The sequence below is a fragment of the Gigantopelta aegis genome, chromosome 9, assembly GCF_016097555.1.
Source record: "Gigantopelta aegis isolate Gae_Host chromosome 9, Gae_host_genome, whole genome shotgun sequence".
Classification (NCBI taxonomy): Eukaryota; Metazoa; Mollusca; class Gastropoda; order Neomphalida; family Peltospiridae; genus Gigantopelta; species Gigantopelta aegis.
The window spans coordinates 2,500,876-2,518,589 of NC_054707.1; the positions used below are offsets into that span (position 1 = coordinate 2,500,876).

At 38.6% G+C, this 17,714-nt stretch overlaps 1 protein-coding gene across 2 annotated transcripts in view; it reads left to right on the forward strand.

The window, feature by feature from the left end:
- LOC121381365 (E3 ubiquitin-protein ligase HECW2-like) overlaps window positions 1-17,714 on the forward strand; it is a 66,585-nt gene that overhangs the window by 10,398 nt on the left and 38,473 nt on the right. For both annotated transcript variants that reach the window (XM_041510650.1, XM_041510651.1), the window contains exons 2-6: window positions 6,649-7,150; window positions 8,052-8,162; window positions 10,000-10,100; window positions 15,814-15,883; window positions 17,142-17,305. In XM_041510650.1, the coding sequence (XP_041366584.1) occupies window positions 6,880-7,150; window positions 8,052-8,162; window positions 10,000-10,100; window positions 15,814-15,883; window positions 17,142-17,305 (717 nt within the window). In that variant the 5' untranslated portion in view covers window positions 6,649-6,879. The remainder of the gene's footprint in view (window positions 1-6,648; window positions 7,151-8,051; window positions 8,163-9,999; window positions 10,101-15,813; window positions 15,884-17,141; window positions 17,306-17,714) is intronic.

Below are 17,714 nucleotides of genomic sequence, written 5' to 3' on the forward strand. Positions count from 1 at the left end.
GGTAGTGCTCCGTGTTCATTGTTTGATGATGGTGCATCAGAACCAGACGACTTGTCCATACAAAACCTCTTTTTCTAGGCAAGTATTCATTCCTGATGAGTCATCAGGAAAACTGATGTCATGTTGTGTGCAGTGTTCTTTCCGTGTTCTTTGCGCCATGGGAGTCCTTTTGCAGATAGTTCCTGGTTCTGCTGCCTCAGGGTGTACTTCACTAGTTTCAAGAATACCTGATTTATCAGCTAGTGCAACAGACAAACCAGAATAGTTAAGCAAACTGAAACTAGTATCCTTTAATGAAGAAACTATGTTAAGCAGCTTATTGGTTTAGGATACACCAGGTTGAAGTGAAGCTCATTTAAAGGATATAGGGTTTATGTTTACATTTCCAATGAGGGTGTGTACTGAATATCAAAACCAGAAGTAGTGAACACTATACCATGTCCACCTGTTGAGTATGCAGGATTCTCTCCAGGTTATATTGAATGAACAGTAAACCCTACAGCTTCTGCTGTGCATTGGGTGTACTCTCCGGGTTCTGTTGTGTGTTCAGTGCACATTACTGGTTTTGTTGTGTATTTGGTGATCTCTCCGGGTTCTGTTGTGTGTCCAGTGATCTCTCCAGGTTATATTGTGTGTTCAGTGATCTTTCCAGGTTCCATTGTGTGTCTGGTGATCTCTAAGTTCTATTGTGTTCAGTGACCTCTCCAGGTTCTGTTGTGTGTCCAGTGATCTCTCCAGGTTCTATTGTGTGTTCAGTGATTTCTCCAGGTTCTAGTGTGTTCAGTGATCTTTTCGGGTTCTACTGTGTTCAGAGATCTCTCCAGGTTATATATGATGTGTGTTCAGTGATATCTCCAGACTATGTTATGTGCAGTGTTCTCTCCGTGTTAAGCGAGCAATCCTCCGGTTTCTGTATTTTCTGCATCTGCTGTGAGTGATATGTCATGTTCAAGTTTTCTTGTGTGTGCTATGTCATGATCATGGTATGTTATATGTGTGTTCTGTCAGGTTCTTCAGGTTCTGTTGTGTGTACTATGTCACGTTCAGGTTCTGTTGTGTGTGCCAAGTAATGTTCAGGTTTTGTGCTGTCCTGGGTAAGTGCATATAAAAGATACTTTTCTGCATTAGGAAAAATGTAGCCGGTTTCCTCTGATGACTGAGTCATAATTACCAAAATTTGACTTCCAATAGCTGATGATTAATTAATCAATGTGCTCTAGTGGTGTTGTTAAACAAAACAAACTCTCGCAAGTGCTATGTCACGTTCATTTTCTATGGTGATTATTTTCTAATGTTCAGCTTTTTGCTATGTTATGTGGAGGTCTTGTTGTCATTGATGTGTCAAGTTTTGTTGTGTATGCTATATACCATGTTCAGGTCCTGTTGTGTGAGCTATGTTAGTTCATGCCCTGTTGTGTGTGCTATGTCATGTTCATCTTCTGTTGTGTGTGCTTTGTCATGTTCAGCTTATGTTGTGTGTGCTATGTTATGTTCAGCTTATGTTGTGTGTGCTATGTCATGTTCAGCTTATGTTGTGTGTGCTATGTCATATTCAGCTTCTGTTGTGTGTGCTATGTAGTGCTAATGTTTTGGTGTGTGTGTGTGTTGTGTCATGTTCACATTCACGTTCAACATTCTGTTGCTTAGCTTAGCTTAGTAACTGGTTTAACTAGGGTTTCGAAAACATCTATCCTGAGTCCGGCCTCCGATAGGATCCGGGGGTCTGACTCAGGACAGGGATATTCTGTTGCAAATATTTGTTGACTGTAAAGTTAATCAAAGTTCATTAATCTTGTTATCGTTTATGTTGAGGCCACATTCACTTTATTCGCCTTTTAACCTTACGTCTGATTACACTGTTCTTTGTCACTGGACTTTGTCCTGGATAACTTAAATGACGTTTGTACGTGCAATATTGTTAATCCATAATGCCTACATGTACATTAAGGCAACCCTGTTGATCTCCAAAGGCAGCTGAAAAGTGTAACTTGATCACCGTAACATATGATTAAATACATGCACAGTACATCCAAAATCAGTGTGATTATGCTTGCACTTTGGTGGTATATGCCACATACAACATCATTATGAATTAAAATTGTATCTACAGATACAAATTACATGTTGGAAACTTTGCTTCAATTAAAAACATTTTAAAATAGATATTTGTTTTTCAAGAAAATTCATCAAAACATGTTTATTATTATAATTATGGTACACATAAAATAGCAAACCATACAAATATTAATGTTACTGCAATTCCTATTTATATATACAGACACCATTCTTGTCTGTTGCCAGATGGTAATAAAAATATTGACGTAATGTATGCTCTATTGTACTTTGCATTTGTAATTTCTTTCAGACTGGTAACAAAAAATACATATGTGTCGTATTTGGCACATACGACCTATGTCAGACATAATTATATAACAAACTATATTTAAAAAGGGTGTATCTACCACACACGACCAGTCTAGTTTCACATAATGGACAGCAAGCAAATCGGAGGAAAGTCGTATGTGTCAGTTACATCTATTTTCGTGCAAATTGGTATCTGTGATTCACTTACGACCATTTAAATCCTTCTGTATAACTTATAAGCGATGCAATTAGGGACACAGCTACGATTTTTTGTGACAATATGTAATTGGGGATGTCGATTCCGAATATGCAAAAGCAAAAAACACGTCAGAAATTACAGAAAGAAAGAATTTTTTTATTTAACAACGCACTCAACACATTTTAATTATGGTTATATGGCGTCAGACATGCTTACAGACCAAACAGAAATTGAGAGAGGAAACCTGCTGTCACCACTTCATGGGCTACTCTTTCCGATTAACAGCAAGGGATCTTCTATATGCACCATCCCACAGACAGAATAACATATACCACAGCCTTTGATATACCAGTCGTGGTGCACTGGCTGTGACGGGAAGTAGCTCAATGGGCCCACTGACAGGGATCGATCCCAGACTGACCATGCATTAAGCGAGCACTGTACCACTGAGCTATGTCTCGCCCCTCAGAAATTACAGAATAAGCAAATACCAGCAAGCAGTAATCATCAGTTACAGGGTTCGCACGCATCCTGGAAAACCCCGGAAAGGGCTTAAATTTTATTTTCATCCTGGAAAGTGCTTAAAACTCCTGAAAAAAATAAATAAACCCCTTGGAAAGTCCTGGAATTTTATTATTATTATATTTTTTTTTTTTCATTTAATAATAATTATTTGGAAAATATATTTATAAATAATCACGTTTGATGTCTGGTCACAATAGCCTTCATGTGACAGTAATTATAAGAGGTCGACTGCCATTGGGTCAGGTCAGAGTGTTTAACGTGCATTCGGAACAAATCTGTTTAAAAATGGTATTGCAAGGCGATCAACTGGCCTCAGTGGTGTCGTGGTTAGGCCATCGGTCTACAGGCTGGTAGGTACTGGGTTCGGATCCCAGTCGAGGTATGGGATCCAGATATCGACTCCAAACCCTGAGTGAGTGTTCCACAAGGCTCAATGGATAGGTGTAAACCACTTGCATTGACCAGTGATCCATAACTGGTTCAACAAAGGCTATCCTGCCTATGGGAAGTGCAAATAAAATATCCCTTGCTGCTTGTCATAAAAGAGTAACCTATGTGATAACAGCGGGTTTCCTAAAAAAACCCAGTGTCAGAATGACCATATGTTTGACATCCAATAGCCGATGATAAGATAAAAAATCAATGTGCTCCAGTGATGTCGTTAAATAAAACAAAACTTTACTTTTGCAAGGCGATCAATTTGCCATTCTTAAAACTTTCCATGCAAGTTTGAAGGGGAGATGGAGTGATGACTCGCTTTTTCTCTCATCCTCGGGTATATAGGACAGAGCTAGCCCATGAAAGAAACCTATGTAAGAAATTCCTATCTCAGATAGGATATCACGTGCTTGCGTTTAATGTGATGTTGTTGGTAATATATGACGTCATATTAATGTGAGGTGGGAATGATGTTTTAAATTAATATTTTGTTATTAAAACCTCCATTATAAAAGCTATCTTGTTAATTTTGTTGTGTTAAATTTTATTTAATACATGAAACAAACATGGCAAATATGATAGTGTAGTTTATTTATGATAAAATGGTCAAATAAAACAGTTACTTTTTCAACTATCTTTGTCTGTTCATGTAAAATAATGATCTATTTAACGAAAAAAAGAAGAGGAAAAAAATGTTTTATTTGACAACGCACTCAAAACATTTTATTTATGTTTTAGTGGTGTCAAATATATGGTTATGGATGACTCCGATATTGAGAAAGGAAACCCGCTGTTGCCACTTCATGGGCTACTATTTTCGATTACCAGAAAGGGGTCTTTTATATGCACTATCCCACAGGCAGGGTAGTACATACCACAGCCTTTGATATACCAGTTGTGGTGCACTGGCTGGAGGAGAAATAGCCCAAAGGGCTCACCGATGGCAGGGGTGCAGAAAGTACTCGTCCGCTTGCCAAATGTATGGCTAAAACGTCGTAGCGTTGTTTACATTATTCAGCAATTAAAGGGACATTCCTGAGTTTGCTGCATTGTAAGATGTTTCCGACTAATAAAATATTTCTACGACTAAACTTACATATTAAATATATTTTCTTGTTACGAATATCAGTGTCTGTATATTCATTGTGTTTCTGGTCGTCGCAATATTTATAAGAAGCCCAAACTGGATTTTGTCTTCAAATAATTTCGTACGTACAAAAAACAAATATTTTAAAAAATAAAATGAAATTTAACCTAGTAAAACTATTAGAACGATCAGAAACACGTTTAATATATAGCCACTAATATTTTATGCAGAAAAATATATTTGATATGTAATTACAATAAAACGATAAAATCTTAAAATTCGCAGCTAACTCAGGAATGTCCCTTTAATAATGTGAATGTTCGGACCAAACATTTTCAGGTTTTAACACCCTAACACCATTTTCGCCAACTGATACATACATCTGCCGTCATAGCTAAAAACAACAACAAAAAACAATACAAAAACAAATACACCCCCCCTCAACACCAAAAAACAACCCCCCCCCCCAAAAAAACCCCCCACAAAACAAAACAAACCTCTCAACAACAACACGAACATGGTTCCATTTGATAGTAATTTCGATATAGTCTACAAATGATTTGCTTACTTTGAAAATATGTTACAGATGTGTTTTGAATATATTCTTCTGTTAAATTCTTGCGGGATGCCACTTGAATTGTGTAAATCTAAATGAAAGAAATGTAAAAAACCTAGTTTTGACTAATAGCTTTTGGGTTTGATTTTGCTCGTTTGCCATGTGATCTTTATCACTTACCAAGTGTCCTTAATAATGTTTTGGTTATTAGTACTTGTGTGTTTTGTGTTCAGAGGGTTGGTAAAATAGTTGGACGTAAACTGAGTCCCTGAAGTTGGTGAAAATGTTAAAGGGGGGGTCGGGGGCATGCTATTACAAAGATATTGTTAAAAAATAAGAATTAATATATTGTTCTATAGGGTGGCGGACTAATAGAAATTCTGGTGGGCTAGTACGTTTTAGTTGGTTCTGATCTGGCGGGCTAGTGAAATATTTTCCATTTCTGCACCCCTGGACGTGAATCGATCCCATAGCAATTGTGCATCGAACGAGTGCTTTACCACTGGGCTATATCCCGCCCCTCTAACGAATGAATGAGAGAAAAAGACTTCATAATATGCAGTCATGTGGGATAGAATAAGTACACCATCGGTGGTGAAAACTTCTACCCATCTCGGGTGTTCTTTTTCTATCCCACATGACCGCATATGATGGAGTCTTGTACTCCGGGCTCCATATTCGTAAACATACATACGGTCTCACTACACAGATGTCATCTGCCATTGAAACCCATGTTAAACTGCCCAACTTCAAGTGAAGATTGCCCATAGAACGGGTTCTTGTTGGCACTAACAACATACACCATTGCGAACATACATTATATTTATAAGCATTTATATTCATTCCAAAATTGTGAACATTTCCGTCTCAGTTTTTCGCTATATGACCGCATCCGGCTGTAGTACCAGTCCGAACAGGTTGTTCATAAACCGATTAACTCCGGCTGTCACTTGCACTATATACCCATGTCCCAAAAGGTCGATGCACAATATTACAAAATAACATGGGCAAAATACAGCCAGAAGGGGTACCATTAAACATACATATTGTTTTAATTCTTCACCATTTCCTAGAAGTGAATATGTGAACCATAACATATGCCACAATTAGGAACTATAGTGGACCGTGATGAATGAACTCTCACCCGGAAGTCATCTGTGTAGTGAGACCTAAGTGAATGTATGATACTTATCTATGTACTTTAAGTATGTATTTAGGTATCATACATTCACTTAAGTACCTTTATGAATATGGAGCCTGGTGAACACTGAAAGACGTAATGTCCATTCTGATCACATGACAAATTTGGTAACAAGTCTCTTCAGATATAGATTACCAACACAATAAAAATAAAATATTATTTTTGAAATAAAATATAACTTTTATTGTGTGTATCAAATAGACAGTGTTGTCGTGCTTAATAGAGGCTGTTTGTTTATTTTGTACATAAATAATATTTTCTCTTCTTGTTATTTCCAGATGAAATCAACATTGTTGTGCCTTCATGTTTTTGAAAATTATGGCAACTAAGAATGCATCCTTGAATGGTGTCCATTTTGCTAAAACATGACTACAAATGAGAACAGTGATGATTTCTGGTTTTCATGGCTTCTGAGGATGATGCCAGAAATATGCTTATAACACATTTAACAACAGAATGGTTTTATTTTACTGGGTAAACCACTGCAGATCATGTAGGGATGCTGAATAATGGCGGAAGCCAGTAATAATACGCCCGATTATTCTTCTGTTGATGACATTTCTGTTCCTTTGTCGAGACACTCGCCACACACTGAGCCTCTGCCTCTTAGAGAAAGGAGCAACAGTGACTCGAACCTGAGCCTGGCCAGTCCGCAGGAACGGTCGAAGCTTTCGGTGAACAAGAGCAAGTTTGTGTTGGGGCAGGACAGTCATTTCGTCGTGTCGTGGGACATAAAGGAAGATGTGGGTGCGATGGATTGGATTGATCTATGTCCTGCAGGTATTTCTAGTGTCAGTGGAGTGGTGCTCTGTTGTCCAGTGTTAACACCAGGCTTTCTGCCACAGGGTAAAATGGGTATGGCGCCATACTCAAATGTTTTTGCAGATTTTTTTATTTTTAAGTTGACCTTTTGACAGAATTAATGATTCTTATCATTATTGTATGATTTTCTTAACTCTAACCCTAAATGTAATCCATTTTCTTTATGGAGGAGCCCCCTCACCCCCCGCCCCGCCCATACCCCCTATCAACTGTGGTTGCAATTAGCACATTGTAAATATTCAATTTCATAGCGCCATACCCAAAAATTTATTTTTGGCAAAAACACTAACACTTAGTAACTGACCTTTTGGTCAAAATTGAAATAATATAATTTTTACTAGGTTATGATTGGGTTATACGTACGTATGTATGTATGTATTTGAAAGCTTCACTGCAAACTGAACTGTGGCTAACTTGTTTTGTCCATGTAACCTTCACATGTATTACAACAAGGCTAGAATCTAACTCCTGTAATAATCATTTCAGTTTTCCACCCAGCACAACTAACTCGTAGCTGGGGGGGTGGGTGGGTGTTGGGGGCATTGATTGAAAACATATTTGGGGAACATGGGGCATTGTTTCCCTGAAAAATTATTGCCCCCCCCCCCCCCCACACCTTAGAATCTGCTGGAATCTCTTGGTGTGTGTGTGCCGTAATTAAGTATTCCCCTGTAATAATTTAATGCCTCCCCATTGATAGATTGAGTGAATTCATACATACTACATGAAACAATGAGCACCACCGTTTTGTATTATTAGCTGGGAGGTCTCTTGTTTCGCTTCTCTGTTTAAATATCACTTGATTAATTGTGAATGTTACATGCATTTAATTCCATGGAAGTCTTCTTCTGTTAAACAGGTGTGTCTGACTCGACAAAGTTCTTGGACAGTAAAAACCGAGGCATCAATGGAGGGCAGAAAGGGGAGATAACTTGGGACTTGGATGACATCAGTCACAACTTTAGTGAAGGTAAATTTTTGTCATAGTATTAACAACAATCTTTATTGTATTTGTCACGTCATTAAATTAGAATATACCATACATACAGGTACATTGTATACAGGTACATGTAGGTTTTTTTTTTCTTTTAAATAGTTAAGAAAGTTCTAGTTTGTTTTGTTTAATGACACCACTAGAGCACATTGATTAATTAATCATCGGCTATTGGATGTCAAACATTTGGTAATTATGACATATAGTCATCCAGGGCTTGAACTTAATGGCAGCAACGATGGCAATTGCCTGTGGTGACCTATAAATTTCCGTCAGTTGGGGTCGGCAACGATGGCACTTTTGTGCTGGATAAAAATTACTGCTGTCTGTAAAGTTCCTCACCGACGGCAAGATGTATAAATGTGTATGAACATTATCTGCCAGTGTTTAACACAGGTGTTTGGGTCCTGGTTGGAGTTAATGGGTGTTTAGTTAGTACCACTTAATGGAACTAGTCATGCGCATACCCTACTGTACGTTCTCACTGAATTTTGCCTCCTCGCTTTTGTGTTATGCCGCCCCTTTTCACGTTTGGCAGCCCATTTCTTTTTCTGCACTTCTCTTTATTTTTCGGCATCCTGTTATAATTTATAGCACCCAGCTTCGCTATTTCAAAATGCACCTTTTCTTCACACTAAAAACCATCGATCAGTCTGCACACAGGACATCAAAGGAAGCAAGCCACATTGTGAACGAAAGTGATGAAAAACTTCAGTAGCTTACGACAGTGACTGTAACGTAATTTAATACTATTTTATAACAGCTCTGTACCATACCAGTATCCAATTGTATGTTTGATACACACAATAAAAGTTGTATTTTATTTTAGCAATGAAAACATTTTATTTTTATTGTTTCGGCAATCTTCAACTGAAAAACCTCTTATTTTGCACCAAATTTGTCACATGAAAATAGTTATTCTGTCTTCTGTGTCCACTAACTTGTGTCTGATATTTTATCCTTAATTGCAGATTTAATTGGTCGTAACTGATGAGTTTTACTTAATGTCATTTGTTTATTCAGCAATTTCTTTTTTTTAAAATTGGGGGTGGGGGTGCGGGGATATCACCACTTATAAAAACAACGTAAGTGGTAGTGTTCATTATTAAAATCATTTATCTTGGGTGCCAGATAATATATATACCGCCTTTACAAAAATGAAACTACTTTTTGTCCGATGGCAATATCAATGCAATCTATTCATTGGATGAAGATGGAAATAACAAGAACAGAAAAATGTTATTCCACAGTAGGGGATCACTTACAAAATTTCTTAAAAAATCTTTATTAAAATAATAATATTAAAACTTTGATCCAGGACTGGACTATGTTTTAACTAACATTGCATAAAAGATAAGGCAGCTTGTACGTCATACCAACGTTTCAGTACCACATACTGCGTGGCAAAGTAAGGGAAAGTTGACCAATACACAACGATATACTGTAACCAAATGTTCCCTTTTTTTTTGCTTTTCAGTAGGGTTTTTTGGGGTGGTTTTTTGTTGTTTTTTTAAATGGGGGGGTGGGGGGGTGTCACGTGACCACCCTCCTTTAATTTTCACCCAACGAGAACACTGTATGTCATATTCACCGAAATCTTGGGCAACTTCGTCTCAGAAACACACGGTTCCGTTAAGTGTTTGCTTATGCTAGTACATGATTCCATTTATAATAAATTCTTGTTTAAAAAAACAACAAAACATGTTTGAAATCCAAAATAATTAAAGACTGCACTTTCAGTTTCCTTTTTCTTCTTTCTGTTTTATTTTTTTTATTTAGCTTTTTCTGATTTCTCTTTTAATGATCTTTTTAGGAGTAACCAAGGTTTTCTTCAAGTATTACCAAGGCAGTACAGGAGAAGTGGTAGCCACCAGCCCAGTAATCAAAGTTATTCGATCCTCCACAGTTAAAAAGGTGAGAAAACAATTTGCTGTTTGGGTTTTTGTTTTTGCTTTAATAAGGAAGGAAGGACATGTTTTATTTATCAACACACTCAACACATTTTATTTACGGTTATATGGTGTCAGACATATGGTTAAGGACCACACAGATATTGAGAGGAAACCCGCTGTCTTCATTTCATGGGCTACTCTTTTCGATTAACAGCAAGGGCTCTTTTATATGCACCATCCCACAGACAGGATAGTACATACCACGGCCTTTGTTACACCAGTTGTGGAGCACTGGCTGGAACGAGAAATAGCCCAATAGGTCCACCGACGGGGATCAAACCTAGTGCACCCATTCATATGGCATTTGGTAGTTAGCAAACACAACCTAATGGCCAATCCATCTCACAACTGTTACGGCTCACTTACAGGCATTGAACTTGGGGGTTGCTTGTTTGTTTTGTGCGGGGGAGTAGGGTTGTAGGATTCCGCTGGAATTGTATTTTGGAATTCCATCTCATAATTTTATGCTTTCGACCCATTTGGGATTCACTCACGGATGCACCAATTCCTGCTAAATTTGCAGCCTGTTTTATAATATAACAGTCTTATTATGGCTTGTGTAAATCCTCGAAAGTCGTGAACTTTGCAATATGTGATTTGTCAGGCCTAGAAAGTCATGCAATTTTGAGATGATTAATAGAAAGTGGAAATAAAATGACTACATTGATTCTACGTTTAAAATAACACAAGACTAGACAGGCAGTTCACATCAAATGTTTATAATATGTTTATGGTGATGACTGCAGAAGAAGCCTTGAAAATACTTGTTTCACAGAATTTGGTTGAAAAAAGAAATGTGTGAACTCGATAATAAAAAATAATTTATCCTATAACTTACCATAATACACATGTCATAAGGACTTTTGATATTTACCATTATTAAATCGGTTAATATTTTGTTGCTGTCAATGGATCATTTGTTTACAAATCAACAACAACAACATGTCAAACTACATTTGTGATAATCGTAAATAGGATTAGTAATAGGATTCATTTACTAAATATCGAATTAAAATGTTATTTCAGAAGTGTTATATAGGATAAATAGAATTCACTACTCGTGTTTTTTAATACGGAAAATATCAACCTTGTCTAGTTAATCAATATTTGGTTTGGTAGAGCCTCAATAGATACCGATTAACATCAACTCGGTCATTATTTTCCATATTTAAAAACAGTAATGACAAATCTTATATATTAGGTTCCTCTTTTTTTTTCAGATGCTTGTATAATATGAGTTTGTCAAGTTTTATGTCTTTTAACTGTTATAGAATTGATGTGTGTTTGTATATTTTTATATATGTGCACACAGGTACTTCATCTCTGAAATGTTAGTATGAACCAGAAAGAAATCAAAACATTGCTTCTTGGAAACACATGTATGTTATGACATTCGCGCAGGTTTTTAATTCTGTTGAGTTCTGTGAGTCCGAACATAGGCTCCTTCCCAAAAGAAAGTGGCACTGGACATTCCTAATTTGTATGCTTAATTATGCCTGTTGTAGGGTCTGCACAAGTACTCGAGTACTCGGGCACAGGCCGAGTCTTGCAAGACTTGAGTCCGTTCACAGCACTCGAGTATCCATGCAAGGAAGAGCACTTTCATTTAATTATGCCTGTTGTAGGGTCTGCACAAGTACTCGAGTACTCGGGCACAGGCCGAGTCTTGCAAGACTTGAGTCCGTTCACAGCACTGCAAGACTTGAGTCCGTTCACAGCACTCGAGTATCCAGGAGCACTATCCATGCAAGGGTCTGCACAAGTACTCGAGTAAGAGCACTTTCATTTAATTATGCCTGTTGTAGGGTCTGCACAAGTACTCGAGTACTCGGGCACAGGCCGAGTCTTGCAAGACTTGAGTCCGTTCACAGCACTCGAGTATCCATGCAAGGAAGAGCACTTTCATTTAATTATGCCTGTTGTAGGGTCTGCACAAGTACTCGAGTACTCGGGCACAGGCCGAGTCTTGCAAGACTTGAGTCCGTTCACAGCACTCGAGTATCCATGCAAGGAAGAGCACTTTCATTTAATTATGCCTGTTGTAGGGTCTGCACAAGTACTCGAGTACTCGGGCACAGGCCGAGTCTTGCAAGACTTGAGTCCGTTCACAGCACTCGAGTATCCAGGCAAGGAAGAGCACTTTCATTTAATTATGCCTGTTGTAGGGTCTGCACAAGTACTCGAGTACTCGGGCACAGGCCGAGTCTTGCAAGACTTGAGTCCGTTCACAGCACTCGAGTATGTAGGGCAACTCGGGCACAGCCCGCGTCTTGCAAGACTTGAGTCCGTTCACAGCACTCGAGTATCCATGGAAGAGCACTTTCATTTAATTATGCCTGTTGTAGGGTCTGCACAAGTACTCGAGTACTCGGGCACAGGCCGAGTCTTGCAAGACTTGAGTCCGTTCACAGCACTCGAGTATCCATGCAAGGAAGAGCACTTTCATTTAATTATGCCTGTTGTAGGGTCTGCACAAGTACTCGAGTACTCGGGCACAGGCCGAGTCTTGCAAGACTTGAGTCCGTTCACAGCACTCGAGTATCCAGGCAAGGAAGAGCACTTTCATTTAATTATGCCTGTTGTAGGGTCTGCACAAGTACTCGAGTACTCGGGCACAGGCCGAGTCTTGCAAGACTTGAGTCCGTTCACAGCACTCGAGTATCCAGGCAAGGAAGAGCACTTTCATTTAATTATGCCTGTTGTAGGGTCTGCACAAGTACTCGAGTACTCGGGCACAGCCCGCGTCTTGCAAGACTTGAGTCCGTTCACAGCACTCGAGTATCCAGGCAAGGAAGAGCACTTTCATTTAATTATGCCTGTTGTAGGGTCTGCACAAGTACTCGAGTACTCGGGCACAGGCCGAGTCTTGCAAGACTTGAGTCCGTTCACAGCACTCGAGTATCCAGGCAAGGAAGAGCACTTTCATTTAATTATGCCTGTTGTAGGGTCTGCACAAGTACTCGAGTACTCGGGCACAGGCCGAGTCTTGCAAGACTTGAGTCCGTTCACAGCACTCGAGTATCCAGGCAAGGAAGAGCACTTTCATTTAATTATGCCTGTTGTAGGGTCTGCACAAGTACTCGAGTACTCGGGCACAGGCCGAGTCTTGCAAGACTTGAGTCCGTTCACAGCACTCGAGTATCCAGGCAAGGAAGAGCACTTTCATTTAATTATGCCTGTTGTAGGGTCTGCACAACTACTCGAGTACTCGGGCACAGGCCGAGTCTTGCAAGACTTGAGTCCGTTCACAGCACTCGAGTATCCAGGCAAGGAAGAGCACTTTCATTTAATTATGCCTGTTGTAGGGTCTGCACAACTACTCGAGTACTCGGGCACAGGCCGAGTCTTGCAAGACTTGAGTCCGTTCACAGCACTCGAGTATCCAGGCAAGGAAGAGCACTTTCATTTAATTATGCCTGTTGTAGGGTCTGCACAACTACTCGAGTACTCGTGCAAGGCCGAGTCTTGCAAGAGTCCGTTCACAGCACTTTCCAGGCAAGGAAGAGCACTTTCATTTAATTCATGTTTGCCACATCGAGTTTGCCAGGCCGAGTCTTGCAAGACTTGAGTCCGTTTGCCACATGTTTGCCACCGGTTACCTTATAGGGCTATGAGACATGGAGGGAAAACAAAAATGGTAAAATTTTGCATCCATATTCAGTGCTGGAATTAAGATGCATAATGCTATTTTAGTTCATTCCTTAGTCTCATTATCATCTACTAAGTGACAGTTACTCGGGTCCGGGTTCAATACTAATATTTTAGACACATGGTGGTGGCCCTGTGCTGTTGTACTAAATTCAACAGTGATGTACTGCATAATTCAGTGGCCTGAAAAAATGTCCCAAGTATGATTCACTCATGCTATTTTTCCGAATCCCATCAGATATGGGACCCTGGTAGAAACTTGTGGATAAATCCCTGTCATGACAGTTTTGGTGTCGGGTTCCTACATAAAGTAATTTTTTTAAATTGTTACAATTTGTGATATGCTCATCAGCAGTGTTTCTGCCAGAAAGACATTTTTGGGTATGGCGCTATGGAATTGAATGCAACAACAGTTGCCTCCCCAAGAAAGAAAATGGGTTACAATTAGGGTAATTAGAGTAATTAATTTTGTCAAAAAGTTAACTTAAAAAATAAAATATGCATAAAACTTTGGGTATATGGCGCCATACCCATTTTACCCTCTGGCAGAAACCTTGTCATGACAAGTAAAGAAAATGAGATTTTACTTCCTTTTTTTTTTCCTTTTTTTTTTTGACACATGTAAGCACTTGTTTACACTTCTAATGAGTCACATGTCAGTTTTGGACTGTTAATAGATTACATGTGTCGGTGACATATATTCTTAAGTTCTTTTGCACAAATAAATCACTTGAGTGAGCTCTAGCAATGAGTCACTGCTGAAGGTAGAGTAGTACATGGCCTAGTAATGAAAGTCGCATGTGTGTGTGATCAACTTCATTCATGCTGGTGTTCCCAGCTGACCTCTGACCCGAGTGTGGCTCCAGTCTGCCAGTTGTCAATGACTTGTTGATCAAGTGGGTAACAGACAACCTGACCTGTTGTTAATTACTTCCTGACCTAGTGACCTAGATGTCACTGGCCACCAGTCCATGCAGGGTTTTATTAGTTAAAAAGAACAACATTTATTTCTGTATTAAAATGCTTTTTTTTTTATTATTATTATTAAAAAATATTTTTTTTACATTATTTATTGTTGTATTAAAAGGCAGGTGGGTTTTTTTTGTTGTTGCTTTTTTCTTCTTTTTTTTCTTTTTTGAAAATAAATAATTATAGGTTTATGGTTTACTTATTTAACCCCCCTCCCCCCCAAACCCCCCCCCAAAAAAAAACCCCAACCTATCCAAGACTATTTGTTTACCGAAAATGTCATTAAAATGTAAGTATTTAATATATTACATCAAATGCAAAAGGTGAGCTTTGTTGTCATATATTTAGTTTATTTTAGTGATGAAATGATAATTTTGACAATTTTAATTGCTCAATATACTGTCATAAACCTCCATTCATTCATTTCAACTTATTTCAGCCATTTCAACTTATTTCAGCCATCTGGGCTGTCTGTCCAGGACAGTGGGTTAGTTGTCAGTGAGAGAGAAGAGGTTGTAGTGGTCTTACACCTACCCATTGAGTCATTATATCTCACTCTGGGTGGGAGCCAGTACAGGCTGCAAACCCTGTACCTACCAGCCTTATTTCTGATGGCTTAACCACGACACCACCGAGGCCGGTTATAAATCTCTCTTAACAACAGAGACAACTCCAATCCCAGGTACATGTTTGAGATTCCAGTCTTCACATTACTTTTAGCTAAAATGTTTGGACTTAACATTATGACCACTGAAAATGCCCCCACCCCCAAAACCCCCAAAATTATGCTTTTTCCTAATTGTACCCTTGTTTTTGCAGTGGCAGTCACACACTGTGATATGTGTATGTTTGTTATTTTCTAAACAAAATATCTTTGTCTACACTGTTTTTTTGTTGTTGTTTTTTTGTTTGTTTTTTGGAGGGGGGAGCAAGGGAAGGGTGTGTTTTTAAAAGAAAATAATAATAATAAAAGTGTTCTTCATAAATGTGTTTTATTAACATACATGTAGGTGGATTTTAGTGTATATTATATAGATTAAATGTATTTATTTTTACAGGAATGTCAGACTCTTAATGGAGAAACTGTACCTCAGCAAAACAATACTTTGTTCAGGCTAATCATAACAGGTTGGTTTATATTTACTATTATTGTTATTGTTCTCTAAGAGTTGGAACTATTTAATGCATGTATTCAAGGCTCAATTCATGTTGTGGAGTGGGAAGCAGTCTTTGATTCTCAATTTTTAAGCTGGAAGCAAATGCTACATAATAAATATAAAAATTAAGACTCCTAGTTAGACTTGTAGTATAACTTTTACTAACAACAGTGTAGAAAACTTGAGACAAACATGTTTAAAGTTTATGATTTATATTATCACTTTTAAATTAATGAGGAATTCTCGATATGTCTGGAATAAGATGGACGGCAAAAGCTGCTTATGAAGTTGATTATCAGGGATCCTGTTGTGTGTGTTCTGACCTGCATTTGTTTCTCAATGTAGTCTTCAGAAGAAACCTACAACAATGTTCATTAGCAGCCAGGGATCTTTTATATGCACTTTCCCATAGACAGCATAGCACATGCCATGGCCTTTGACATACCATTCGTAGGGTGCTAAAAAAAAAAGTGCAGTGGGCCTGCCAGGAGATTCGATCCTATGAATCAAGTGCCTCAGACAAGCACACTTCCAACTGAGTTAAATCCCTCGGTCTTTTTAGGAGAGCAGCAAATTGATGGCCTTAGAATAATGTTTTAAATGAATTCCATTTGAAACTTCACATTATTGCTCACCTGGCATCATTTAAGTAGTTATTTTCAGCTCGCCTTGATTTTATTCACGGCAAAGACTGACATCTGAATATTTTAAGCAACAAATGGTAAGATTCAAGTAGAAATACTGTACAATGACAGAAAGATTTTCTTGCATTATTACATGTCTGGAGCGGGATATAGCTCAAGTGGTAGCATTTCTGCCTGTGAAGCAGTCGGTCATCGGATCGATCCTTCTCAGTAGACTCATTTGCAGTTTGGGCTATTTTCCGTTCCAACCAGTGGTCCACAACTGGTTCATCAAAGATCATGGTATGTGCTGTCCCATCTGTGGGAAAGTGCATATAAGAAGAACCCTTGCTGCTTATCGGAAAGAGTAGCCTATGTGGCGGCAGCAGGTTTCCTCTAAAAAAATATGTCAAAATGACCATATGTTTGACGTCCAATAGCCAATGATCAATGTGCTCTAGAGGCATCGTTAAATAAAACAAACTTTACTTTTATTACATGTCTATATTTTTTTAATAACTGTATGTGTCTGTATTTTGTTTAGTAGATGATGCTTGAGTATAAAGTGGTCAAATTAAACAAAATAACATGTTTTGTTTCTATTAGATATGCGTGCTCAGAATTTGAAGAAAGGAATGTTCTTCAACCCTGACCCGTACCTGAAGATTGTGATTCTGCCAGGCAAGAACGAGGAGCAGTGTCCTCACCACCTCAATGAAATCCGCTCCACCATCGTACAGAACACAACAAACCCCGACTGGGAGGGACAGGTATCATGCGCAGTCTGTTTCTTTGTTTGTATATAATTATTTTCATGCTTATATACAGTTATGGTTCAAGCATGCTGTCCTGGGTATACATCTCAACTATCTGGCCTGCCAGTGATTAGTGTTTAGTGAGAGAAGTCAGTGTAGTGGCCTTACACGTACCCAATGAGTCGTTAAACTTACTCTGGGTAGGAGCCGGTACTGGGATGCGAACCCAGTACCTACCAAAACAGTCTTAAGTACTATGGTTTAACCACTGCACCTTCAAGGCTAGATTGTTGTGTTACTGTAGCAATATCCAAATTGAGTGTTTGCCAGGAGCTAAATTAATCCGAACCGAAGATCACTAACCAGATCAATTTGTTACTCTCCTAAAACCATCCAGGTGAGTTTGGAGAGGAGTGAGTTTGAT